This window comes from Aspergillus pseudotamarii (genome assembly GCF_009193445.1).
Source record: "Aspergillus pseudotamarii strain CBS 117625 unplaced genomic scaffold BDV38scaffold_65, whole genome shotgun sequence".
Classification (NCBI taxonomy): Eukaryota; Fungi; Ascomycota; class Eurotiomycetes; order Eurotiales; family Aspergillaceae; genus Aspergillus; species Aspergillus pseudotamarii.
This window is the reverse complement of record NW_022475079.1, coordinates 16,353-41,595: the sequence shown is the minus strand read 5'-3', so window position 1 is coordinate 41,595 and position 25,243 is coordinate 16,353. Positions and strand designations below refer to the sequence as shown.

The 25,243-nt window shown below is 48.4% G+C and overlaps 13 protein-coding genes across 13 annotated transcripts; 7 read left to right on the top strand and 6 right to left on the bottom strand.

The window, feature by feature from the left end:
- The first annotated feature begins 40 nt into the window (after positions 1-40).
- BDV38DRAFT_257874 (uncharacterized protein) lies at positions 41-2,187 on the top strand. The gene has a single exon (XM_032055661.1). The coding sequence runs from the start codon at positions 508-510 to the stop codon at positions 1,657-1,659; it is 1,152 nt and encodes a 383-aa protein (XP_031909584.1). The 5' UTR covers positions 41-507; the 3' UTR covers positions 1,660-2,187.
- On the bottom strand, positions 2,088-2,719 carry BDV38DRAFT_274227 (uncharacterized protein; the record flags this gene model as incomplete). The annotated part of the gene is made up of 2 exons (XM_032057811.1): positions 2,088-2,265; positions 2,343-2,719. The coding sequence occupies 2 exons, from the start codon at positions 2,717-2,719 to the stop codon at positions 2,088-2,090; spliced, it is 555 nt and encodes a 184-aa protein (XP_031909583.1).
- Positions 2,720-3,249: 530 nt separating this feature from the next.
- BDV38DRAFT_257872 (queuosine 5'-phosphate N-glycosylase/hydrolase) lies at positions 3,250-5,049 on the bottom strand. The gene is made up of 4 exons (XM_032055660.1): positions 4,568-5,049; positions 4,341-4,495; positions 4,044-4,275; positions 3,250-3,962 (listed from the first exon to the last, which is right to left on the bottom strand). Exons 1-4 carry the CDS (start codon positions 4,983-4,985, stop codon positions 3,517-3,519), a joined length of 1,251 nt encoding a protein of 416 aa, XP_031909582.1. The 5' UTR covers positions 4,986-5,049; the 3' UTR covers positions 3,250-3,516.
- Positions 5,050-5,634: 585 nt separating this feature from the next.
- Positions 5,635-6,508, top strand: BDV38DRAFT_257871 (uncharacterized protein). The gene has a single exon (XM_032055659.1). The coding sequence runs from the start codon at positions 6,140-6,142 to the stop codon at positions 6,314-6,316; it is 177 nt and encodes a 58-aa protein (XP_031909581.1). The 5' UTR covers positions 5,635-6,139; the 3' UTR covers positions 6,317-6,508.
- A 289-nt stretch (positions 6,509-6,797) lies between these two features.
- Positions 6,798-9,269, top strand: BDV38DRAFT_274225 (E1 ubiquitin-activating protein ubaB; the record flags this gene model as incomplete). Its single annotated transcript, XM_032057810.1, has 10 exons — positions 6,798-6,857; positions 6,935-7,105; positions 7,245-7,481; positions 7,546-7,670; positions 7,717-7,787; positions 7,847-8,126; positions 8,184-8,359; positions 8,416-8,528; positions 8,584-8,927; positions 8,996-9,269. 10 exons carry the CDS (start codon positions 6,798-6,800, stop codon positions 9,267-9,269), a joined length of 1,851 nt encoding a protein of 616 aa, XP_031909580.1.
- A 319-nt stretch (positions 9,270-9,588) lies between these two features.
- BDV38DRAFT_183285 (SDR family NAD(P)-dependent oxidoreductase) lies at positions 9,589-11,234 on the bottom strand. The gene is made up of 2 exons (XM_032052122.1): positions 10,320-11,234; positions 9,589-10,222 (listed from the first exon to the last, which is right to left on the bottom strand). Exons 1-2 carry the CDS (start codon positions 10,794-10,796, stop codon positions 9,680-9,682), a joined length of 1,020 nt encoding a protein of 339 aa, XP_031909579.1. The 5' UTR covers positions 10,797-11,234; the 3' UTR covers positions 9,589-9,679.
- BDV38DRAFT_286699 (elongin C) lies at positions 11,206-11,608 on the top strand (the record flags this gene model as incomplete). Its single annotated transcript, XM_032060727.1, has 2 exons — positions 11,206-11,329; positions 11,421-11,608. The coding sequence occupies 2 exons, from the start codon at positions 11,206-11,208 to the stop codon at positions 11,606-11,608; spliced, it is 312 nt and encodes a 103-aa protein (XP_031909578.1).
- Positions 11,609-12,040: 432 nt separating this feature from the next.
- BDV38DRAFT_183283 (tRNA-splicing endonuclease subunit SEN54 family protein) lies at positions 12,041-13,916 on the bottom strand. Its single transcript, XM_032052121.1, has 3 exons — positions 13,597-13,916; positions 12,744-13,531; positions 12,041-12,689 (listed from the first exon to the last, which is right to left on the bottom strand). The coding sequence occupies exons 1-3, from the start codon at positions 13,710-13,712 to the stop codon at positions 12,223-12,225; spliced, it is 1,371 nt and encodes a 456-aa protein (XP_031909577.1). The 5' UTR covers positions 13,713-13,916; the 3' UTR covers positions 12,041-12,222.
- Positions 13,917-13,922: 6 nt separating this feature from the next.
- Positions 13,923-14,500, top strand: BDV38DRAFT_183169 (uncharacterized protein). Its single transcript, XM_032052119.1, has one exon. The coding sequence runs from the start codon at positions 14,021-14,023 to the stop codon at positions 14,321-14,323; it is 303 nt and encodes a 100-aa protein (XP_031909576.1). The 5' UTR covers positions 13,923-14,020; the 3' UTR covers positions 14,324-14,500.
- Positions 14,501-14,944: 444 nt separating this feature from the next.
- On the bottom strand, positions 14,945-16,453 carry BDV38DRAFT_183167 (arrestin C-terminal domain-containing protein). Its single transcript, XM_032052118.1, has 3 exons — positions 16,289-16,453; positions 15,343-16,227; positions 14,945-15,278 (listed from the first exon to the last, which is right to left on the bottom strand). The coding sequence occupies exons 1-3, from the start codon at positions 16,364-16,366 to the stop codon at positions 15,036-15,038; spliced, it is 1,206 nt and encodes a 401-aa protein (XP_031909575.1). The 5' UTR covers positions 16,367-16,453; the 3' UTR covers positions 14,945-15,035.
- A 1,833-nt stretch (positions 16,454-18,286) lies between these two features.
- Positions 18,287-19,426, top strand: BDV38DRAFT_257824 (putative DNA polymerase delta subunit 4). The gene is made up of 3 exons (XM_032055658.1): positions 18,287-18,831; positions 18,906-18,973; positions 19,057-19,426. The coding sequence occupies exons 1-3, from the start codon at positions 18,468-18,470 to the stop codon at positions 19,198-19,200; spliced, it is 576 nt and encodes a 191-aa protein (XP_031909574.1). The 5' UTR covers positions 18,287-18,467; the 3' UTR covers positions 19,201-19,426.
- Positions 19,427-20,588: 1,162 nt separating this feature from the next.
- On the top strand, positions 20,589-21,343 carry BDV38DRAFT_286695 (CFEM domain-containing protein; the record flags this gene model as incomplete). Its single annotated transcript, XM_032060726.1, has 3 exons — positions 20,589-20,669; positions 20,731-20,869; positions 20,937-21,343. 3 exons carry the CDS (start codon positions 20,589-20,591, stop codon positions 21,341-21,343), a joined length of 627 nt encoding a protein of 208 aa, XP_031909573.1.
- A 376-nt stretch (positions 21,344-21,719) lies between these two features.
- BDV38DRAFT_257823 (putative ubiquitin-protein ligase (Asi3)) lies at positions 21,720-24,937 on the bottom strand. The gene is made up of 2 exons (XM_032055657.1): positions 24,312-24,937; positions 21,720-24,255 (listed from the first exon to the last, which is right to left on the bottom strand). Exons 1-2 carry the CDS (start codon positions 24,717-24,719, stop codon positions 21,820-21,822), a joined length of 2,844 nt encoding a protein of 947 aa, XP_031909572.1. The 5' UTR covers positions 24,720-24,937; the 3' UTR covers positions 21,720-21,819.
- Positions 24,938-25,243: the final 306 nt, after the last annotated feature.

Genomic DNA, 25,243 nt, shown 5'->3' with positions numbered 1-25,243 from the left:
AGCTATGTATGAGAATATTGGAGGTTGGGAGGACTGGCGACGGCGAAACATGTAACGGAGCTCGGACTTTTTCGCCGCATTTACTATCAAATTGAATACACGGTCACATGACGGACGCCGATAACGACGCGCCTTTAGTTAACAAAAAATTACACGGACTTTCAAGACATCGACACTCCAATTCTACAATATTTGAACCTGTATTCACGTACAGGATGAACAACAAACCTGTCGAACAAGCATTGGGTACGCTGTTGCCGACCCACGCCGATGACCTGCCTCAAGAGCTCCGCAGTTTGGCCTTATCTCTTGTCGCGCAATCTCGCAGCTTTTCTACTAGCCTAAGGCCAGAGGAAGAAATCGCACGCCCTTATGCTTGTGCCGAGATCGCCTGCCGCCGGTGTGTTTAGCGTCCTATCCCTGTCATTGAGCCATTTCCTAATTAATTGGTACACTGACTAGCTGGTTGTGTTTAGGCTAACTCGGGCCCTCAAACTCCCCCCTTTGATGGGCCATCCGCCATGTCCTCCGCGTGCTTACAAAAAGCTCTATGCATTCCTTGATCGCTCCCTTTCGAATAGTGTAGCTGGAGTAAAGCGTGCAGGGAGCAGCTCTATCTCAGAAACACCTTCACGCGCCGGGTCCGCTTCGTCCACCCCTAGGAAAAGTTCGAAGCATACCCGGACGCCTCCGAAAACTGCAGCAACGCCGCATAAACTCCAGAACACTACGAGCAAATCCACGCCATTAAAGAAGGCTATCACACACGAAGAAAGCGAAGCTCGCTCTCAAACGCCCCAGAAGTCTAAAGTCCTCTCTCATGGCCTTCCTGGCTCTACGATTATTCCCGATGCACCTGCCTGGGTGATGACGTCTATTCGAAGCGTGTGTAAAACTTTATCTACTCCAGCTCCACGGACGAGTACATGGTCCCGGCCTCCAATATCAAGAAGCTTGCCGCCCCATGTCTTTGCGGGTGTATCATCCATCCTGTATTTCATTTCTCGAGTTTCCGCTAAGGATGAGGATGATTTCGACGAAGAAACCCTGGAGTTCTTGGAGCCTATCCTGATTGTGAAAGATAAAGAGAATGATGAAGATTATAAAGAGGTCGTCAACGCTCTGGTGGTAGCCGTGTATTTTCTGGCTCTCGCCCGCAGACGAAGCCCATTATCCGAAGGGGAAGGGGAAACAAAGAAGCTCGACAAAAAGACATTTTCTGAGATGCGCCAGACTGCATTAGTGAGCATTGGTCTCCCTCCAACCGAGAGAAGACATCGTGAGGATGTCGACCAGTGGATCGCAGTAATAATGCAGCAACGCTGGGCCAATGGAAAGGAATGGTTTGAAAACATCCCACAGGCTGGAGAACTGGCCGGGGATGATGCATATCTTTCCGATGAGGACGGCTACGGCGAGTATGAAGAAAGAGGTAAAGACGCCAAACGGCAAAAGATAACGAAATCGGGTCGCTCCCTAGCCAAGCACTCATCCAGGAAGGGCCTTCTGCCGGGCCTTGGTACCATGATGCAGGATCGTGTTGATTGGTTAAGCGACGATCGCAAAGAAGACTACCTTGAGTGGAAGGCAGCAGTCCTAGCGAGAATTGAGCAAATACAAAAGACTGCCTCGCAGAATCTCGGCGTCTTACCCGTCTAATATACACTTCTTCCGAATAACGGTTTTTGAGGATATGAGTTATTGAAGGCGATTGTCGTTCTTGTTTTCTTATTATATCAACGTATTTTGGACTGCTTCGTCATCAATGCCTCCGTTCTACCCCATGTATCATTAGAGCTTGCTATTTGTATTATAGAGTTCCTATACCCAAACAGTCTTGATGTGTTTTATCTATATGAAAACCCCGATAACATTCCATTTACCCCTAGCTCTTGCTCAATCTTCAACTTGAAGCACCGTTTTTTGTAGGATTCTTCCAAGACTGCCAACTGTTTCTAGGGGCGTTATTTGGATTCGCCAGCTATCCCATGGCACGAGAGAACCCCCTTCTGATTGACCTCTATCAAATACTTCCCGCCTTGGAGCGCCTCGTCTATAACCCTCAATCAGAAAATAGTCCATATACATCAGACAGACCACTTACACAGGTTATAAAACACAGGACCCGTCCACGAAGCCGTAGCTGGGTTCACATAGGTCTTCTCATCGTCACGCACGTTCGCGCAGTAGCATAGCATATTAGGGTTGGAATTAAGATACCGACATGTCGAGCACTCCCCTCCTGCCTTAGAGAGTCCTCCGCCACTGGTGTTCGTTAGCCTATCACTCACCCACTCACAACAACATGGCGTGCATGAACAGGTGTGGTGTAGTATACGTACTGCTTCATTGCGAAAAGTCTTCCACTGCCGTCGTTGTTCTTGTGCCACCCAAGACAACGGTCCAGACTCAGCTCGGAGTACTGGCTTTTATCCGTCCCAGGGATGCGGCAGGATGCCGTCAACAGTTGCTGTTCCGGATGTCCCTTAGAAACTGAAGGTCCTGCTTTGATCTTGATGTCTTTGCATTCCTTCTGCAGGGGTGAGACTTTGGGGGGGGTCGTCTTGGGAGAGGCCCTCTTGGGTAGTATTTGGAAGCCAGATCGAGGCAATACTGCGCCTGGGTCTGCGGTTGTGGGTGTGTTTTCTGAGGCGATTGTTTGGCTGGTGGCTAAGACTACCAAATAGCTGGTGAGGAGGAGGATTAGGGCCCGGTACATCTTTGCTGGTTGTTGGGCCTGGGAGCAGAGGTATAAGGTATTGGGGAGAGAAGATGGAAGTAGGCTGTATGCAAGTGAGGGTTGAGCATGAAGGTTAATATACGTTCTACCCTAGCGCCATGAAGAAGTTTTCTGATCTAAGCACATGCCGTGCATGTCTTTGTTAATGTATAGTGCGTCGGAAGGCTTTTCATACTTTTCTGGGTCGTATTTGGTATCGAATAGGATATTGTTTATATCAGTTCTTCTATTTTTGTCGGTCTTGGCCAGGGCGCTGGGCGACGGGTTGGCCGGCAGCCCTACGGATTTTCCATTTTGGGTGTCGATTTGAAAATGTAATCTTACTCCTCTAGTTCTTCTCCGAACAGGGCGCACTAGGCAAATATTGATAGGAGGAACGGGATGTCGGAGCGCTATGCTCCATATAGGCCCAGGTCAAGTAGCTGAAGTTGAGCGATGAGTGCTTCCAGTTATATCTCCGAAAGAAATTTTTAAAGGTGTGAACAGAAAATTAGACGTTAGCAGAGTTCGGACTAGCGACAGGTCTCCTAAGGGTCAGATAGCATTGTTATAAGGAAGTCTATGTCGTGGGTCATGGGTCATGGGCTCTAGATGGCCATCCAAAAAGACATCGCTGCTACCAGCGCAGAAAAGCAAAGAAATGGTATCAATGTCTATCCAAACCCCCCAAACAGCAAAGAATGAATGAAAAGCACCGGAGAACTCAATCCCCTAACAGTAATAGCCAAGGGTATATTGACCAAAAATCAACAGGTAAAGCAAAGTGTTTCTAATCTTTAATACCAAATACTCCTTGTGCGATGATGGGGAAGCTGTTCCTTTCCGTCTCTTTCTAACTCTTTCATGGTGTCATACAGCAAGAAATCTATCAAGATTGCATTGACGCCCGACGATGCGGGCTTTGCAGGGCTGGTCTGCGTAATGTGTTTTTGTGTGGTGCACTTTCTCTGTTCGTCTAGTGCCGATATGGTGAGGCTTTGGCGGCGGTCCACACTGGCCGCATGTCCGTTAGACTTTGTAGGTTTTATTTTGGGTTTCGCATCTGGGTGGTTCTTCTCAATCTCTCGTCTAATCAATTCGACGCACCAGATGCTAGTTGCGCGCAGTTCGACCTCCCAAGTAGAGCCACTGGGGATCGGTTTAAGGTCGCGAATATGACTTTCCAGAGGTGGAGAGTACATAAGACAACCGAGTTGGTTTAGTATTTGAGGAATTCGGTAGTCTGGATCATGGTTAGTTTGGAATCCTACCATCAAAACAAGGAACTATAGCTAATGAAGGTAAATTAGGGGGTGGGACGCACCTGCAAACATTGTGATTTTGTCAATATCATGGAATTCGCCAAGGCCCTCGCCATTGAAGCAGGCCCACAAGTCTGCGACTAAGATTTGTGCGCGTTTATAGACCCGGACCCTCCGTCCCTGAAAGGTGGTTTCATCCCGGAAACAGGGGAAACTCTCAGCCATGAGGTTCACCAGGGACGCCGCAGAGTAGTTGGCGTTATAGATACAGTTGACGAAACTACCGTCAAAGTCCTAAATAAATCGGCTGTTAAAACCTACATAGGCTACTGATGTTCTTCAAGTGCTGTTCAACATACCTCACACAAGACTCGGCCTGCTTCTCGCAGGCACTGAAGACGCTCTTGCAGGAGAGGAATCTCCTCATCAGTTACCGATCGAAATACATGCTTGAGCAGAGACTCAGAACATTCGTCCTCATTCACCCAGAAGTAGGGGCTCGTAATGGGGATCTCTGCAAGTCTTAGCATTTACAGCGCGCCAGAAGGAATTACAGATTGGATCATAATAAATATGCACAACCTACCCTCATCCAAAGCCCTCTGCAACGCAGCCACCAAGCTCCAGTACCCAGTCCATTTCTTGCCGCGATATTCGATAGCGAAGCGTCTCTCCTCCGGGTGCTCCGACCAGAAACTGAAATTCAGCAAATCCATGGTGAAAATAAAATCCACGGTACTTTCATCCTTGGTCTTGGGATGTAATTCATGCTCCGACCATGTTTGCGTGGAATATTCCTTTTTCTGCATCAAGCGCCAGATGGTCTCGGCAGCTTCTTTGGTCTTGGAAGAGTTCAATGCGACATCAATAGCATTGTCGAAAACGTACTGCGCATTTTCCAAAACTTTAGTCTCTGCTGCGCGTGGGTTTGCTGCCCCTCCCCCTAGCCCAAGCGACTTGCGTAAAAGAGCGAGCAATTCGGGATCTGCTTCGTCGTCCGACATAATGGTGCCGTCCCCTTGTGTCCCGGTTCTTGATATCAACAGGGAATACTATCCAAAAAAAAACCCCAAATTTTACTTTAAGAGGGGTAATAATCAAAGAAAAACAGACAAAGAGATCAAGGACGGGAAAAGTTGGAGACCAGATATAATAGACACAGAAAAAAAAAAGGAGGAAACAAAGACCGACAGTACTAGCGCACCGAATTCCCCACGACCGTTTGTACTGCTTTGAACCAAAAGCGACGATCAGGCAAAAGTCCGGTTGCTTTGGTGGACGATCGGTTGGGCAAAAATAGAGTCAAGTTTTGTTAATTTAATAAGGGCCCATAAAGGGCGTTTGAATTTAGTTGCTTTTTGGAAATTTAAGAATGGGTCCCGGAATCCCTTTTATTTACGCACAATTGTCATCGAACCAAAAACAAAAAAAAAGAAAGAAATCCATTGACCCTTGCAGGAACAAAAAGAATGGATCTCATCTAAGAGAATTAATTCTTTTTTTTTTTTTTTCCTTCCTGGAGTTGATAAGGCCCTGGTTAGTCAGCCAAAGGGACAATGCGATTGGACCATCATCGATGAACCTGAATAGATGTACGGAGTACCGGAGGTATAAAAGATGGAAATTTGGTACAGGCAACGAACTCCCCACTAAGGTACATACACTTACTAAGTTAATATGATTGTCTTGAAAATATTTCGGTCTCATAGGAGTCAACTACTATTTTATCAGATAAATGATGCGCACCGCCTTCCTCTCTTTCCTTACTTTAGGAGGATGAGTTAGCCAAAGTATGGATAATATGAGCGATCTTGTTCATGGTCTCTTTTCGGGGACTTGCATTGGATTCTCCTGTGGGCGGGAGTGCGGACTCTTGGTCCGGCAAATAATATTGCCTTAGGGAAATGTATGAGTCAAGAAAGAAGTTACTCCTGATATATGGATCATTGATAGGGCCTTCTAATAGAATCTTGTTTGTAACTCTTCATACTGGACCAAAACATTCACCTATTCTCAACACTATAGAGGACAAACTACGACTAGTATAGATTGTGTTACGATTGAAATATTACGGTAGATAGACCTCTCCGTTTCAAACAAAACTAGCTGCAGTCACTCTGCCCAATACGTGTAGCTTAAACAGCCTTGTCTTCCCCGGATGAATCCGAACACGAATCGAAACTTTCATATAAATGAACGAATCTCCTATGCAACGCATGTATGTACACATGTCTCCCACCACAGATATCATCGAATGTACTTTTGTCTACTAGCAGGTAAGCTACTGTACGTTTGGTTGAACGTGGGAAGCTGGACGGCCAATAGGCGGGACTGATCGGATGCGAACAAGAAATATAGCATAAAATGAAGGTGACCAATAAATTCAATTCAGATTGATTGCGCTGGGGTCCAATCGTTTGATCGCATTCGCTGTCCGAGACTTTTAGTAGGACCACTATTTATGCATGACTAGCTTTTCTTATTTAGTAAAAGGAAAAAAAGAAGAAAAAAAGGAAAAAGGGCACGGATATAAGAAGTGAGGGAAAGTCTCGTGTTCTGGACAGCGGTGTCGTCATTGCCCATACCAGGCCCCCAATTTGGGACTAATTAAAGCGCGGTGCTTCTCCGACGCATTTCGCATTTCCCGAAATCAATCATCCGGTCCTGGACTTTCGCTCATTTCTGCCGTCCCCTGCAGCGTCGCTCTGTTTAATCTTTTCCTTGCTGAATCCTCTCTCATTTGGCGATGACTGTCGCCCTGTTTTGACCTCAGCTGCCACTCATTCCACCTTCACATTGCTCTCGCGCTCTCAATCATGCCGCGAGACACTTACTCCAAGCGCTCGCTCGGGACCTTGTCCAGACGCTTAAAGGAGGTATTCAATTCTTCTGACCCAGAGTTTATGCGTACTTTCTTTTTATCTCGGAAGCTAATTCATGTCATTCTCTCTAGTCGCGCGTACTCCTCGTGGGTGCCGGTGGTATCGGCTGCGAGCTGCTAAAGAACCTCTTGCTCTCTGGGTTCGGTGAAATCCACATCATCGATCTTGATACCATCGACCTGAGCAATTTGAATCGTCAGTTTCTCTTCCGCTTTGAACACATCAAAAAATCAAAGGCATTGGTGCGTCACACACTGAACCGTCCACCCTTCCTGCCCCGCCCGTGGCGTCACCTGCGCAACCTCCCACCCTGATACCCTTCCGGCACCTTTCATCGTCTCAAGACGAAGAGGAGCTGACGAAAGTTTTTCATAAGCACAGGTCGCGAAGGAAGTTGCCCAAAAGTTCCAACCAAGTGCGAAGCTCGAAGCCTACCATGCGAATATCAAGGATAGCCGTTTCAACGTGGACTGGTTCGCGACTTTCGACGTAGTCTTCAATGCACTTGACAATCTGGAAGCCCGTCGCCATGTCAATAGAATGTGTCTAGCAGCTGATGTGCCGCTGATTGAAAGTGGAACTACCGGATTCAACGGTCAGGTTCAAGTTATCAAGAAGGTAGGATATGGGGGCGACCCAATGCGTCCACATGAGTGGGCTGGCTTTAATTGACCATCGACAGGGCCAAACGGAATGTTACGACTGCAACTCAAAAGAAGTTCCCAAATCATTCCCCGTGTGCACCATCCGCAGTACACCGAGCCAACCTATTCATTGTATTGTCTGGGCGAAAAGCTATCTTTTCCCGTAAGTTATTGGAGGGGCTATAGTCGGCAGGATATGAACTAAACAGGTCTAGCGAGCTTTTTGGAACAAGCGAGGATGAGACGCCAGAGTTGGATAGTACTGAAGATGCCAATAATGGTGAGTCATATTGATGAATTGCGATCTAGTCTGAGGCAAAGATTGCTAACCCTGCGCAGCGGAAGAAATCGCGAATCTACGGAAAGAGGCCCAGGCTCTCAAAGAAATCCGCGAATCCATGGGCTCCCCCGAATTTGCTCATAAGGTATTTACAAAGGTTTTCAAGGAGGACATAGACCGACTACGTGGTATGGAGGATATGTGGAAGACCCGGAAGGCCCCGGAACCCCTGGAATTTGAGAAGATACAGGAAGAGGCTTCATCAATTGAGCCTATAGTTTCTTGTAACGATCAAAAAGTCTGGACTTTAGCCGAGGATTGGGTCGTTTTTAAGGATAGGTTCGACTTATCCGTCATCCAACCAGTGCTGATTCTGTTGACTGACATGTATCACAGCTTGGATCGACTGAGTAAGCGACTGAAGACCCTGCTAGACGCAACAAAGAGCGATGTCAAGCCCATCCTGGTGTTTGACAAGGACGATGTGGATACGCTAGACTTCGTCACCGCTAGTGCTAACCTGCGAGCAACAATATTCGGAATTGAGCCCAAATCAAAGTTTGATACGAAACGTAAGTGCTTTCGCAGTGAGGCTGTCACACAGCCAGGGCTTGCTGACTGTGAGCAGAAATGGCCGGTAATATTATACCAGCAATCGCGACCACAAACGCCATGACTGCTGGCTTGTGTGTCCTACAGGCATTTAAGGTCTTGAAGGATGATTACGCGCATGCCAAAATGGTAGGTTTCCATTCTATTTACTCATGTGGCCGTGTATTGAACTCATGAAAAATAGGTCTTCCTCGAACGGTCGGGTGCCCGTGCAATTAATTCCGATTCTCTGAAGCCACCCAACCCCAACTGCCCTGTTTGCTCGGTCGCCCAGGCCAGGGTAAAGATTGACCCAGAGCGTGCCACCATCAACGACTTGGTACAGGATGTCCTCCGCTTACAACTAGGGTACGGTGAAGAGCTTTCAGTCAGCAACGAGCTGGGCACAATTTATGACCCTGACCTCGAAGATAACCTGACTAAGAAGCTATCGGAACTGGGTGTGAGCAATGAAAGTCTCATCACAATTATAGACGAGGAGGACGAGCAGCCGCGTGTGAACCTTGAATTAGTTGTTCTGACTGAGAAGTAAGCCTCCAACCATCTCCGTGTGGAGTCAATCGACTTGATTGAATAGATCACTAACGGTTGAATAGGTCGGAATCCTCTACAGGAGAACAAAAGCCGATCGCTTTAGTAAAGGTCCCTGAAATCCCCCGGAAACCACGGGCACCTACACCTACCGTTAGCGAGCACGTCAATGGCACATCGGATCCAAACAAGCGCAAACGCAATGCGGAGGAAGCCGGCCTCACCAACGGCGAAAACCGTTCAAAGCGCTTGGCAAGTATATCTGTCGCTGATGGCGATGGGTCTAATCCTATTGTACTAGATGAGACGGAAGGAGGTGCGATTTTAATTGACGACTGAACGAAAAAAAAGAGAGGCACATGGAGGCCAATTGCTTCCTCTCCACTTCGACATATTTCTCTATGCAATGCTTTTTTCTCACACATTGGTTGTTCCTTGAGTTTTGGGTGGATCACCAGAGATATCTTTTGCTTCTGTTCCCTTCCATCTACTGTAACATATCATGCTTTTGGTTCGAATAGATTGGACGAAGGGATTACCGTTGGTGCTATTTAGTTTGACCGAAGACATAATGTGCATACTTCGGCGAGGCGTTCCAACGGAGATACACGAATGAGTCGATGAATTTACTTTTTATCATAACTGAGATTATCGTACACTGCAGTAAATCTCAGAGGACTACAGCACCCTATAAGCCCTCACCAATATCCTAATATACACATAACCAACCCCAGATATAACATAATATATTACACAGCACTCAACCCCCCGTCCAGATTTATAACGCAATTATTCGCATACTCATTCCCTGCCAAAAACACCGCCGCATCCGCAATTTCCTCCGGCGCCCCAAACCGACCGAGCGGAATGCTCTCCTTCAACCTCTCATTCTGCCCCTCACTAAAGTCCGCAATCATCGGCGTCTCAATATACCCCGGCACAATCGCATTCGACCGCACAACCACATTACGCAGAGAACCAGCCGCCTCAACTGTTAACGACCGAGTGAGGCCAAGAAGTCCCGCTTTCGAAGCGGCGTATGGGACCGCGCCAGTTCCGCCTTTCAGCGCGAGTAATGACGAGATATTTATGATGCATTTAGAGGCGGGCCGGGCCTCACCGGTACGGCTTTTCAGCCTGTTACGGAGAGAGGCGCGGAGAAGAGCGCGGGATGTGAAGATTGCGCCTTCAAGATTTGTCCGGAGGGTTTGCGAGATTTCCTCGGGGGATGTCTTGGGAAGAATATTCGAGTGAGAGATCCCAGCTGCGTTGATTAGAATGTCGACGGATTGCTGGGATGCTTTGTCAGTCTCCCCATTCATAGGTTTGTCCATCCAGACTCAATAACAAAAGTCAGGTAATAGAAAAAGAAAATGTAGTACAACATACCATCGCCTTCTCCAGCTCACGCAGCCACGATCCAGCCTCCGATACATCGCCCACAAGGAGACTTATTCTATCTGAAGATTCGACTAAGGTTCCCTGCGACTTTGGTGTGGCTTCATCAGCCGCTTCCTGGTTTCCGGTGCCTTCGTCATTGACTTGGAGGTTGGTGGCGGCTTTGAGGAGGCGCTCGTACGATCGTCCGACGAGGATGATGCGCTCCGCACCTTCTTGGAGGAATCGGGTTGCGATCGCGAATCCGATGCCGGATGTTCCCCCTGTGATCATGCAAGTCCGACCGGTGAGGCGCGGCGAGGTGCTGGGTGCTTGGGAGGAGAGGGGTCGTCTTTGTGACGTTGGTGGGGCATTGAAAGCTGTGGAGAAAGCTGTGTTCAATATGCGCCTAGTGTACTGGGGGCGCAGAGAGGAGAGGTGAAATTTTGACATTGTTGCGCTGCGCATGCTGAGCCGTATTGGTTGCATATTGGCTTATTGTGCTCTTTGAATGACAGTCAAGTTTCGATTTAGATGTATAGCGACAAAGGGCAGTTGTTCATTATTGAGTCTGAATGAATGTATGCGAACGCTCAAAGGGATCGAAACAAAAGGAGGGAGACAATAAATGAAGCTTCCAACCCCTTCAGCCGTACTTTAAAGAAAACAATCGGTTCACCAAGCAATCCAAAAAGCATACATGCCAGATGAAGTATATCAAGCCGGACATTGAAATTAAAACAGACTAAGAAAGCTTCCGCACAGACCACGTGGAGAACGTTAAAACTTCCGTCACGCCGCGTCTCTTATCTCTCTTGTCCCGCGTCCACTGTTGATCATTTAAATCCAACCTTACCATCTTATTACCCTCATTTTCACACACTTAACGAGAAAAAAAATGGCTTCATCAGCCACCGATTCGGAATACGTGACGTTAGTCTCGGGTGATGGATTTGAATTTGTCCTTCCGCGTAGCGCGGCCTGTGTCTCTGGGACAATACGTCGGATGCTGGAACCTTCAAGTTCGTTTCCCCCTTCTTTCTAAATACATCTTGAGCCTTTATCGTCCCCCGATTTAGGGTTCTGTGTGCTTACTCTCGTCTCGTTATTCAGGTAAATTCGCCGAGGCCTTGACAGGTCGCTGCACATTGGAGAACATCAGCGGAATCGTCCTCGAGAAAGTCTGCGAGTATTTTTGCTATAACGAGAAGAATAAGAACCAGGCAAATGTTCCAGATATGGAAATTCCGGCCGAGTTGTGTCTGGAGCTGTTGATGGCGGCGGATTATCTGGATACGTGATTTTTTGTCTCCGTACGGAGTATGTTAATGGCAATTTCTATTTGGCTGTCGTGCTAATTAGGTCTCAGGCGGTATACCTTCTCTTATGCATTACGATTTTGATGATCTGTATTATTCGACTATTATTCACTGGCGGAGTTTCACAGAGTACATGGCGTTGCGTCTCGTGTATATATGGGTTTATCCGGTTGATACTAGAATATCGTTTCCTGACGACTATGGTAAAGGGTAAAATGTATGACATGAACATTATATATCATGTTCCAATCTGAATAACCACGGCCCTGTTCGTTCCCTGTGAATACCACACGCCATCTGAGCATCTACGCCTAGTCTTCACCATAGACGGACGTTCTAAAGACGATGGCAGATTACATCATTGCTCCCCCTTTCTACTAGGTCCTCGTCCTTCTTCGCCATGGAGATCAGGACCTTATTCATGGGGAGACATTTCTGTTTCATACCATACTTTATGGCAGACCAGGAGTAGTGTGGTTTCATAACCAAAATGGTCTGCTGTCGCCCCATAGTCTGGTACTGCCGTGTATGTCTAGAAAACTTTCTTGGTATCGTGTTTATCAATAAACCAGAATCATTGCCAATAATGGTCGGCATCACCGGCCCTTGGGCTTGGGCTTCGGCCGGGGATTGCGATGATTCGCACCTCTTTTGTTCCCGGAAGGAGCAGGTCTATTGTATAGCTTCTCCTTTCCAAACGCCGCATCGGCGACCCGGAGGTAGCTTACAACGCCTTGGTCGACAACCGCTAACACGACGTTCCGGTATCCATGTCGGAGTCGCATGTAGAGCATTCTTTCCATCTTCTCACCTTTTGGCGGATCGAGAGGTGTACTCTCCAGGAGGGTGCCAAGTTGAGCTAGTGTTGGTACAGTAGTTTGCGTGCGAGCATTGACGACTGCAACTCTAAAGTCCGGTGCAGGAGGAGCAGATTTGCGGAATGGAGTAGACGGTTTATAGACATAGAATACAACGCGGAAGGGTGGTTTCGTGTGCGGAGCTTGGGACAGAGGAGCTGTGGGATCGTAAAACGGAATTATCGAAAGCTTGCGGTAGATATCATCTATACAGCGTTAGAATGGAATCGCGTTAATGAAACATTTAGAGTCTGACTCACTGTAACTGCGATGGATCCCAAGACCAGCAACGGGTCCTAGAGCCGTGGTATTAGAGCTATGCAGCCAATCCATGAACCGCCCATAGATCCCCGCCAGACCAGGACCTTGTCGCTTGGTCGATTCTGGCTGCTCAAAATCTTCCTCCGCATCATCGTACCACCCAGGAGCTCGGATAAGTGTGTAACCCAGCCTTCTCAATCCGGAGTAAACTGAAAACCGATCGACCGTCAAACCCCCATGTCCAATGAAACACGCATACGCAGCCTGCAAGCTCATCGGGATCCCAGAATCCTCCGTCTCACCATCATCCTCACACCCCGTTGCTGACCGCGGCCACCTAACATCCAGACTACCTCGCTCAAGCATATACAAAGCTTCCTCCGGCAGAAGCCAGATCCGACCCCACCGATCCGCACGTCCCATGTTCTTGAAGAATTGTCCTTTCGGGTTCATTACGTAGACGCAGGAATCCGGGTGAAGGTTTGTCCCAGTTCCTGCGGGCTTTGTAGGCTGACTTTCCTCCGCATCGGCGGTGTGTGCTAGGGTATCATTCTCTGCAATGGTGTCAAGTGTTTTTGGCGTAGCTAATGACCGAGGCGGAGCAGGTCCATCGGGGGCGTAGATGCCAATGATCTGGTTCTTTGGATTGTGTAACCGCGGATGTGCCAGGGCATTGTGCATAGCCTGGCGTGAGGCGTCTAGGATATCGGCTTGGTAGAGGGTTGGGTTCGGTTCGAAGTCCTTTTCACCGCGTTTGGGGAGAGTAGCTTGCGATGTATCTGCGAGGCTGTCCTCCGAGTCAGCCCACCGTATAACTCTATACCGTATGGGCTAGGAACCAGTAATACTGACAAGGAAAGATTGCTCAGCATGCGAAAGTCCTGCGTCTCATCGGACAAGTCCATGTCGATGTGTGCCGCGGAGTCATGCGATGGGAGGTGGATGGCGGCCTCATCTGTGTCGGCCATTTTGATGGTTATAGTAGCTTTGGGTCTAAGTAGAAACCGTCAATAGAGGATTAAAAAAGGCTTCAAGGAACCTGCAGCAGGTGGAGACCGGTCCAGACGTAAGGAAGAGGTCTAGAGCTCGAGAGAGCAAGTGAGTGGTCAAGGTAAATTTCCGGAGATCGATTGGCGATAAAAATCTCGGGTGGCCCGAGCTTATCAGAGTTAATCAGTTCCACTTTCCCACCGCGGGGAAGTTCTATTGATTCCCTTTCACCACACACTCTCTCTTATTCTCTGTCCATGGGCACATGGGCTGGTACTGAGTACCCATGGACCTCGATGTCATAGACAACGGCGTCAAGTACAACGAGATCCTTACCCAGGTGTGTATACTTATCACTCGCACTTTCGCACCGAACCCTTCATTAATCATTTGGCTGGCTCATCAGATCTCCGTTAATCTTACCAATGCGCTGACTACTTTCGGTTCCTCCTCCAAACAATACCAGACAGTTCTAGAAATCCTCAAAGATTGCCTCCGGAATATCGAAAGCGATCGAAAAAAAACCTCTCTTTCTTTGGATCCGGATACATTGAGTCTGGCAATGGGTTTCTTGGACATTGGGAAGTAGGCCCTCTCTACCGACAAAGGCACTCAAGAGTCCACGCCCTATCCAATATTAGTATCTGGACAACTTTTGAGATATGACGGGGGCATAGAGAGCAGTTGAATATGACTACCGCTTTCTGGGAGACAAGAAAGACTGGTCGGAATAAGATAAACAGCCTTACCATACTGCGGATGCACGCCTGATATCCGCATGTAGGAAAGAAGCATGTATCCAGACCAGAATTGCCTCCTAAACTGATGCACAAAGTACCTAGCCGAGCTTCTGTCCTGTTGCTTATCTCCCACTTACAAAGTCAATCCTTGTGCATAGATGCGCTTGGTTTATTTCTCAGACTCTACCAGTAGATCTTACATATTAGATTGAGCGTACACAGTTAGGGAATGATATCAAAAACAAGTGACCCCTGGCCAACGGGGTCCCTCCCTGAATGCTAATCAAACCCAAACACCCCGTTTTCCTCCCGGCCAGCGAAGACGAAATACAAAGGCTATCATGAACACCATGCAACAAATAACTCCGGGACCCATGCATTCGTGAAACGTGATCGTGCTCGGCTTTTTGGCGAGCTGGGAATTGCACGCGAATCTCGCAGTGCAGGCTGAGTCCTATCTTGTATGTTCGGCGTAGTAAGAGTGGAAACCTCCATTACCAAAATTGAGCAAGACGTCGGACTCCCAATGAGGATATCCAGAAGTTTAGTCATTGCCTTTACTCAATCGATCAAAGGCTTCTTCTGGTTACCCACAATGGCTACTCCGAGATGACGAAGAGCGTTAGGGTCACTGGGTCGTACTATCGAGGGTAAGGGTAACATGGGGTTATCTGGGTTCACATGGACAGCATCTCGAGCGGCCTGCTCAATAGCCTCCATTTCTTCTTTACACCCGGCGTGATCAAGAGGGCAGACAACTATTGGCTGTCGAATAACAATATCCCTTGCAGATGTCAAGTGGGCCTATAGCCAGTGAGCTTCATCCTACTAACTATTCGGAAGGGTCTGGGCGAACTCAAATACGAACCTTTACCGTTAAGTAGTACTCAATCTTATAAAGGGTTGCGGTGGTCGTGAACCCACTCACAGCATACATCGGAAAAGGAGCTTTCCCTCTAGGAAGTATTCCCTCGGAATCTCGCATATCCTTCGCTGGAAATACTAAGCCGAGGTTTGTTAGGAAACCCGACGGTGGCAGCTTCATTCCAATATGCTCAGTCCTCTTTGTTAAGGTTTTCACCTTCCTCTGCGGCTCATCACCTTCGTGATTATATATGATTTCTTCATCGATGCCAATGGTAATCTTGCTTATTGTAACCTTCCGAGCTTTGCTCATCCAATCCGGGTTTGGAGATAGTTTGACATAGACACTCACTGGGTCCAGTGGGCCATAAGACCATCGTGGTAATGAGATGCCCAGAGTGACCAAGTGATCTGTTACCCGTTCTGCTAATTCAGGACGATTATACATCCCAAATGTAGAAAGTGTATCGTAGCGCGCAATGGGCACTGGAAACGGGTATTTTCTCTGATCTGAATGTCCTTGTTGGACCATCACCACAATCTCGTAGTATGTCTCGGCCGTTCGACTCGGAAGCTGTAAACTCGCGGGAGGGACTCGCCGAGTCGCATCTTTCCCACTGCGGCCGAAGGGGATGAAAAGGACGAAAGGCAGATCCATGGAAATAACCTCCTCGTATTCTCGACCGGCGGGGCAGCGAAACAACAGCATCTCCTTGCCCACGATATCTGTCATCTCTTTCCGAGGAGGGGCCAGGTGTTTCTTGGTAACGGAATCTGCCGACGGGTGTATTGTCTCACGACGGTGGAGAGAAATGGTAACGAGAGATATATTGACGGGAGCCGTAATGCCGACACTAGGCCTGATCTCAACCTTGCCTTCAATACGAGGCTAGTCAACCGGTTATTGCGACGCTCATGCCATATCAAGGGGAGGGAAGGCTAACACTCACCATAGTTGCGGATATACCTGGATATCCGATCAGAAAGTTGCCATTCGGCGGCCCCGACACTCGCACGAAGGCGGCCATGCTGAGAGCGCTACACCCACACCACCATGGGGCGGCTGAGAGGGATGCGCTCCAGAGCTTATCCGGGGGGTATGCGACCTCGACGACCTCAAATTCGTTGAAAGGCTCATAGATACCGGCTGGGCCAGCGGTTTCCGCTCGATCGCCTTACGCCGAAGCTTTTGCGACGGCGCAGTTACGGTAAGCGGCTCGTGTTGTCCTGGTGAAGCGCTCGGACGACCTCCCAGTGGATCGCAAGACGACGTACGGTTTGTTCGATTGGCAAGTATTGAAGCCAAAGGCGCAGATGTCTCAGGTTTGGGGTAAGTGAAACCGGGGAATTTTTAAATAAGCGTAAAAGGGCACAGGAATCGGTGTTGAATAGCCGCCTATGTGGGGGTGGGTGGAAGTTGTGATTGAGGAGCAAGTCGATTGCGGCGGCTACAACAAGTACCTCTTGTTCGAGCCTCGATTCGATCGGCGGCTTTGCCAACCCTTTCCGGGCTAACATGCACTCTCTTCCGTCAGCGGATCGGCAACAACTCATTTCCATGAATACGAGAGCCACACCTTTGCACGTTCGTTCAATTCAACTTGAGCACTTTACTGAAGTCTTCTTTCTTTAACCTCCTGTTTCATTCTGTTCGTCGTCTATACTATTCTTGAAAGAAGGTTAAGCAATCCTGCCATCATGCCCAGACCTCTCCTGTCTATAAATAAGACTTGATGAACCACTGGTACACTTCGCATCTCGAACCCACCAGACCCAACAAGGCTGAATGTCTCATTGGCCTCGACGGCCTGTCACTGCCCTGTGAACAGCCCCCCTCCATGTACCAGGAATAGAGTCAAAACAACAACTACTACTACTACTACAACAACAACAACAACAACAACAACAACAACAACGCGGTAGGCTTAAGTCCCTAGCGACACATCAGGCACCAGCTATATCATCAAAAGGTGATCTATATCAATGATTGAGTGCTACCAACTTCTTCACGTTTTGGTCCTTACGTCACAATCGAAGCATATATATTTTACTGCAAGTGACAGGATCAGTCAATATTGTCCAACAAACAGAAAGATTCCGCACTCGGTCTTGAAACAATCCTTATTGTATTAGGATACGGAGTACACATGTTTCACACGGTCGCCCGGTCACTCCTCTGCTGGGATGTCAGCGAGATCGCAGCTGTTAACAGCCACCTTGGAGGGATAGAGGTAGTATCGGAAGCCGATTAATGCTGAAGCCTAGTTATTGTATTGGGCCCCTTGGAACGTGATGACTACTATGGAGTAGACTGCTATTATTTAGAATATGGGATGGAATAGTATAATAGTAGATAACTTGGGAAGAGGATATCACTGTTCCGGTTCTGGTATTGAGAATTGGATGGCGTGGTTTTAAAATCTGCGTAGAGTTAGAAAATATCATAATTTACTACTGGAATACATATTTCTATGTTATTACTAAATTTAAGGTATCCGTTCATAGAGATTATAATGAGTGATATAGGGTTTGTCGGGGAGATTCTCTGTTCAGATATATATTCTTTGCCTGGATGGACCCGAACGCATTCTCGACGAGACGTAGCATGACACATTAGTTTTACGACTGTTGCTAGATAGCTCAGCTAGACTCCATTACTGATTCAACCTGTATATCTCACCACTACCACTATCTTTCGATCAGACTGATCGTATAGGGCTGTGACTATATCCAAGTGGCCGCCGCATTCACTAGTAAGTTGCTTGGCACTACCGCAAGTATTAAATGTATGACCTAGACGGCAACAAAGAAAACAAAAAGTAAAACACGAAGAAAAGAAGGCGAAATACATAGAGAGACAGCGTTGAGTAGAGAGAAAAAAACTACTAGTATATTGTATTCAGTGAGACGTGCTACTTCTCACCCAACGGCCATGCTTGAGGGTTTCGGTTGCCATGTGCAACAGCCAACCCAAACTTTATGACATCGATGTCCCCACTATCGTCGAACTACACAGTACCGGTTTGACCCCAGACCAGATCTTTCTCTCCACCCTGCATCTTAGTACGCTGTAGACTCCGACTATAATTCTGCAACACCTCCATTAAATATTGCACATATATCACAAAAATGCCTCCTACTCGTCGTCGCGGCGGTCAGGCCACGGCCACCCGCTCTAACCAGGCCACCCTCTCATTCGGATCCAAGTCCAGGGTTACCAAGCCATCGACGACACCGACGCAAACGAAGAAGGCCAAAGATCTTGAACCAGTCATCGCTTCAATTTCTGAAAAGACCCCAGAGCCTGAACAAGTGTCGGTTTCACCCACTGAGCCTTCGCAGCCGCATGTGGCGGAGCTTGCCGTGAGGCAACAAGCTCAAGCGGAGATTGAACAGCCCTTGTCGAAAGAAGACGAAAAGGCGATCAAGATCACCGAGAAGGACCTACAGCAATACTGGAGAAAAGAGGAAGAGAAGAGAAAGGCGCCTCGGTGTTAGTGTTCCCACTGGTCATCTCCGGTCATAGGACACATTGCAGGGTCAAAACACTAACGATATGCGCGACAGTTCACCAGCAAGATCTCACACTACATGAAAAGATCCTGCGACATTTTGATCTTTCTAGTCAATTTGGGGTACGTTTGCTTCGTGTATCATAGGTTCCAGTGTCCAACATTTTCTGGTGTTCAAGGAGAACGTCTAGCTGACTGGTATCCAGCCTTGCATTGGAATTGCTCGGTTGAAGCGATGGAGACGCGCAAATTCTTTGAATCTCAGTCCCCCAATTGAGGTCTTGGCCGTGTTACTCAAACACAAGGATGAAGTGAAACAGAGGGCATACGTTGATGAGCTTCTGTCCTGAGCCACCAGTCCATTGTACAGGTAATCTTTATCTGGAATGGATGAGTGTCGAAGATATATGGCGTCTAGTTTAGTATCCGGAGTAGGGCGTTCGGAAAGAATTGTATATACATACCCTCGATTGCGGTAACTTGAATGCTCACATTAAATGTTGTGAGACCCAAGTTTATAATTGGATTTGATCTTTCACCTCTTACATTGTGTATCTGCTCCTCAATAGCGTGAAAATTTCTACCCGACTGCTAATGCATCTGGGCTACCAATAGTAGAAAATTTCCCGTTGGCGAGTCCCAAGTTTCACAAAAGGAAGACAAAGAACCCTCCTAAAAGACAGCCACACGCGAAGAGACAGTGACTCGCCTAGGTTACACTTGCTTTGTTCTCGGCCACGCCCCATTGCACAAGCTCCTAGTATATGTCTTACTTTACGGGTTGGTAGAAACCTATCAGCAAAAGTCCCGAAGCCGTCTCCCTGGACTTTGTGTTCTCGGTATAGGTTATTTTGATTCGTCACCTGTGATACATTGACCCATGCCTCGATGGCTCCGCCATGTCTTACCTTTGCGCGTATAGTGAATGTGTGGTAGGAGGAATAAAATTGCATCTACCAGCTAGGGTACTAAATATGTGGTCCAGTCAGACTAAGTCTTGATGAGAACCAGTACGTGCTTGGTTACGTCCCTAGCCCTAAATGTGTCTACTACCCATGACAGTAGTCCTCCTTCAAGGCTCTGATATCGACAGCTTCACAGCCTTGTTGTTTGCACGGTGCTCACCAATAACATGGCTAGTGATATGTATTCTGTACAAGCCCGCTTTCATCCTACTAGCTTCGTATCAGTAGCCGGTCATCCAAAAATTTGATGTATAGGTACAGAACACCCTGGTCCGAGTCTACGTATGCTTTTTGCAATAATGGAGTCAATAGGGCAAAGGGGCATCATAGTTAACGTTGCTTACGTCCCTGTGCCGTACCTTGATCATGCCCAGGGTGTACGGAGTTACGTATTGGGGCAATGTCAACTGCACCAAAGGAGGTCTCACTCCCCAGGCGTACCAGAGAATGAACTCATGTAGGGTTCATACTGCATGTCACATGGCGTGACGGTTCAGGAACGATTGAATAGACTTTCCCCAACCAGAAGAATTGCACCGTCCTGACCACAGAAGCTTGTAATTGAACAAGCTCTAATCTTAATGTTAATAAGCATGTGATGCAATTCCCTGAATCTGGTGAAACATTCCCCTCATACCTTATAAAAAGATGCTCATGTCTCCCGAGAGATGTAACTCCATCGTTGCCACCACTCGTTATATCTCGACACTCGTTTTGATATCGCTCCAACTTCCTTTCTACCCTCTTGAACAGGAAATCTCTAAGCTGCCATAATGCAACTCCTTCACCATATGATCGTCCTGTTTACCAGTCTGGCCGCCGCCCAAACTCTCCCCGATATTCCACCTTGCGCAGTAAAGTCCCCTCCTCCAAGACCTCATCACTTTCACCGAACAACACTAACCAATCCTATAGGCGTCGTGTCTCGTCAACGCTCTGCAAGGCGATGGATGCCCATCCATAACCGATTTCGCCTGCCACTGCCAGAAACCCGAGCTTGTCCCGAAAGTCAGTCCATGTGTCGCACAAGCCTGCCCTATCGCCGACCAATCTTGTACGTCTTCCCCCCACCCCGACTATCCCATCAACTCCGGGAACTATAGACTAATCTCCATCCAAAGCCGTCTCTAATGTCGTCGTCTCCGCATGCTCCTCAGCTGGCCATCCTATTAGCGTCCCCAACCCAGGAGCTTCAACTACCCCCCAAGCAACTACAACTACAAGAGCAACGGCAACTGGCACAGCGTCACCCACAGGCTCCATGACCATCCCTACCGTCTCCTCTCACGCATCCTCTAGCCCTAAACCCTCGTCTTCGGCTGCTAGCTCGTCTCATATCTCTTCGTCACCAGGGGCTTCCACTCACACTGGTGGTGGTGCTGGCGGTGGTGCAGGGGGTGCTTTCTCTTCGGGCACTGCTTCAAGCAGCTCAGCGACCCCGCCTCTTAAGACGAATGGAGCAGCACAAGTCACTGGGGGCTTCGCTGGTGTGGCTATCGCTGCCGTGGCTGCGTATTACCATCTTTGATTCCTTAGTTGGGGTCGATGTTACTCTTCGGAGGAAGGGGTGCATCTCTCGATTATTGTTGTCCCTACCGGGATTGAATGATAATATGATGACTTGGGCTTTGGGGTTTGTAATAATATAATTTAATGATTGCTTTGCTTGTTCTTACTTTCTGCCCGGGCCTATTGGTTCTTGATTGTTGGAATTGTTTGCTTTTGTTGCTCTCTGGCTTACTTTCTACCTACCTTCGTTAACACAAAACCAGCTTTGGCTAATATTAAATCATGTTGGATGATATGCCGTGGTACTGTTCCTTTTGCTCTCTCTAGATATTACGGGGTATGTAAAGATAGCTTTATGATAACTGAAACGAGAACGGAGAGAAGTGATGATGTAGTAGTAGTAGTAGTAATATATGCATTGGTATGTCCATCAGGGTAACGCCGTCGTAGGAAAACATTAAAAAAGTGATAGAATTGAATTGGGAAAAAAGAAGTCTATGGTACCCATAGCCGCACGAATCCTCCAACGTCCTGGCGGCAAGTCACACAACTACCAAAATTGTTCATTGCAAGGCTCACTCTACACTCTTCACAAACGCAGAGGCATCGGCATGGCCACGTAATGACTGAACGTGGGTTTGCCTGGCAGATAACACACGGTGGCCCGCTTGGTCCCAATCCCGAGGCGCCAGACTCCCATGACTGTTCATCAGCACGGACAGAAGCGCTTGCACGTCGGGAGAGGATAAGTTTCTCAAGTATCTCACTCTCTTCTTCCATAGTAGGCTTTCGTTTTTCGGATCTTATTTCCTGCGACATCCGAGATGACAATAGTACCTGTGCCCTTTCATGCTCCATCTGCTGCTGAAAGCGACGTCGAGTCAGTATTCGACCCTCTTGGCCGGCGGCGAGATGGGCGGCTAGGATGCGTGCCTCCTGCCTGCTTTCCTGATCGCGCGGATCGAGCAAGCGCGCGAAAGAGCCAATATCCATCATTGATTCTTGTACGGTAGTGCTTTCGCGAGAGAAGCCTGAAGGGAATGGGTTATCGCGGGTGGGTGTACGGCGACCGTCTGATTCATCCTCCCATTCAGAGCCTGTGGTCGTGGACATTGAAACAACACTGGTCGTGTCATCAAGGTCGTTGTCGGGTGGTGAGTAGTCTGAGCTCAAGTCTCGGTCACCCCATGAGCCTCCAGCCTTCCACCAGCCGTAAAGCTTGTCATCAAGTCGCTGCTCATCCGATTGCTGCCAAAGTGTTGCCCCTGACCGTTCCCGTTTCCTCATTTCTGTCTCTACGTCGAACTCGTGGTCCATTGGTAGCACCAACTCGCCGGTATCTGTTAAGATCCAGAAATCGAGGGACTCCGTTTGTTTGTTCTTCAGTTCCTGGGTTCGACTCTTACGTGGTCTTACTATTCTCTTCAGCCATTGCGGCCGGGCACTAATGCCCACCTTGCTCAACAGCTTGTCCAAGCCATAAGCGGTCCATCTAAGGAGGAGATAGAAAATTCCACGGAAGAAAGCAAAGCCATGGTAGCACCGGACCATGCCTCGGAAGGCCCCGACGCCGCCCGGATCTGTCTGAGTTCGAAGGGATCTTGATCCGTTCTTGGGCTTCTCGATCTTCTTCTCCCGGCCATACCCGCATTCCCATTCGGAAGGCGCTTCGGGGATATCGAAGTCTATAGATTCGCCACCTCCGAAAGGAACATCACTCGTATGGCTGACAGGGCCCCGGATAGATCGCTTTTCTCGTGACGATTCGATTTCCGCCAACCTATCTTCCTCTAGCCATGTCATACTCCGAGCAACAACTCCTTTGCCTTCATTCAGAAACACCGCCTCACTGGCTGCAGTCAGGGCGGTGTATCCAATTCTCAACAGGGTGGTGTAGAAGTCTTCGTGTCTATTGAATCGAATGTTCTGAAACTGGGTAGCGCCCTGCATGTTCTCTTGTGCCAGTGTAAATCTCTCTCGAAGCGATAGGGGTTGAGGAGTATCGACAGGGAGGGAGAAAGCAGTGATGAGCAGAGCAAGCAAATAGATCACAGCACATGTGATAATGCCCGATAGGATTAACAGATGTGGTACGAACCCCACGATGCAAACCGTAGGAAATTTTAGGACCACATTCTCACTTCCGACAGACGAGCCTTTTATCAAGCCCCACGCCATGGTAGACATGAAGCAAAGGCCCCAGAACGCCGTATTGAACAGTCGGTACCGACTCTGTTTACCAAACACATCTAAGACGTTCGAGGTAAGGCTATTGCAACATGATATCAGGGCAATCAGAAGTAGCTCTGGGGTCACATTCATCCGCTCGAGAACTTGAGTCCTACTAAGCAGATGAAGGGTGGATTGGGCGCTTTCACCCAAGTCATCTTTGCTAACACTTTGCTTGGGTAGACCAAACAGTCCTAGCCCAAGCGTTTGACTGATTGTAGACTCCGCCTCGGCAAATGCAAGAGAGTGCTCGAAAATGGACATCCCAGCTTCTGTAACCACTGCCCTTCCCTGTAGCGCGCACGAAAGTGTTTCGACAAAGTGACTTAGGCACAGCCGGAGGAACACAGGCCAGAGAAGCACAAACGATCCGTAGGAGGTATCCGAGGAATTAGCGGGCCGACCCATGTTCATTGCACTGCAAGATTGCTCATCTGTCTCCCACGGTAAAAGCGTGGAGCCGAGCGAATACAAAAACCCTCCACCTCCAGCATGATCAAACAACAAACGTTTCCCGGGAGTACCGTATCGAATGAGCGAGTACTCGGTCGACGTCTGGCAGCGGATGGCACGGAGTAGCGAGTGAATTTGTGATATGAACAGAAGGATCGGTATAATCCGTAAAGCTAGTCGTCGGCTCCAATCAAGATGGAGGTGTCGCCGGGTAGATGCATATATAGTGATCCTGTTTAGAACGAGGGCCTTTGATCTATTAGGGCACGATGGTCAGGGGAACTGTCCGGCAGGTAGAACTTTACCACAGTGAAGCAAGCCAAAGACCATCGACTAGTCAAGTAGGAAAAGAAACCACTGAACTTGATAACAGCCTGGAAGATGTCGGTGAGATGGTAACTCGAGTCGGCCTGCGCGGCGGCTTCAACGATGCCTTCTCTGGCAGCATCCGCCGCTGTCTGTGTCGCTTCTACCACTGCACCCCCTGCTGGCCCTGTAATTCCCGAGCCCCCCAAATAGGTCGCCATACTCGGTAAGCCCACCAGCCGGTTTACATGAGACGAGAGTGCGGAGAAACGACGGAACGGGGCGGCGAGCAGTTCGCGCGCGGACGAGGATAGTGCAGAGGTCGCGGCGGCCGGGATTGTTGTATTAACAGACTGTGCAGTGGATGTAGCCACAGGTACATTCACTGTCCCTTGCAAGACAGACATGGCTGGCTGCTTGGTTGCACGGCACTTGCCGGCCTGCTGTGCTAGATCTGAAGTTTAGGCTTCAAGTACAAGACATTCGCGGCGAGATCAACCGTTCGCGGTAGGGTGAGGATGCCCCAGTGGGATGAGTGTATAATGGGTATCAGAATGATGGAAATCCTGAGCGCATCATGTCCTAAAACATGAGCCTCGATGGCAGTGGAAATAATGAAGATAGGTCGCAGCTCCCTTTAGTTGTTGTCAACTCCCTGAGCCCGGCACTAATCCAACTTGGGGGAATTCCGCTGGTTCCGCACGTGCCTCGGTGCGTTGACCAACGCCAAGACTACAAGTACGAAGTATATCTGAGGCGGTTTCTCTAGTAGTTCAATATTCAATTTACAGTAAAAGCAACTCTCTTGAGAAGAACGTTTTCACTAAATACGCAGAATTTCTTTTTGTTCTTTTGCTTTTTTCCCTACGGTAGTTATGGGGTGCAAGCGAGTCCTGCTAGCTTGTCCCAATGGTGCCAATATCATCGTAGA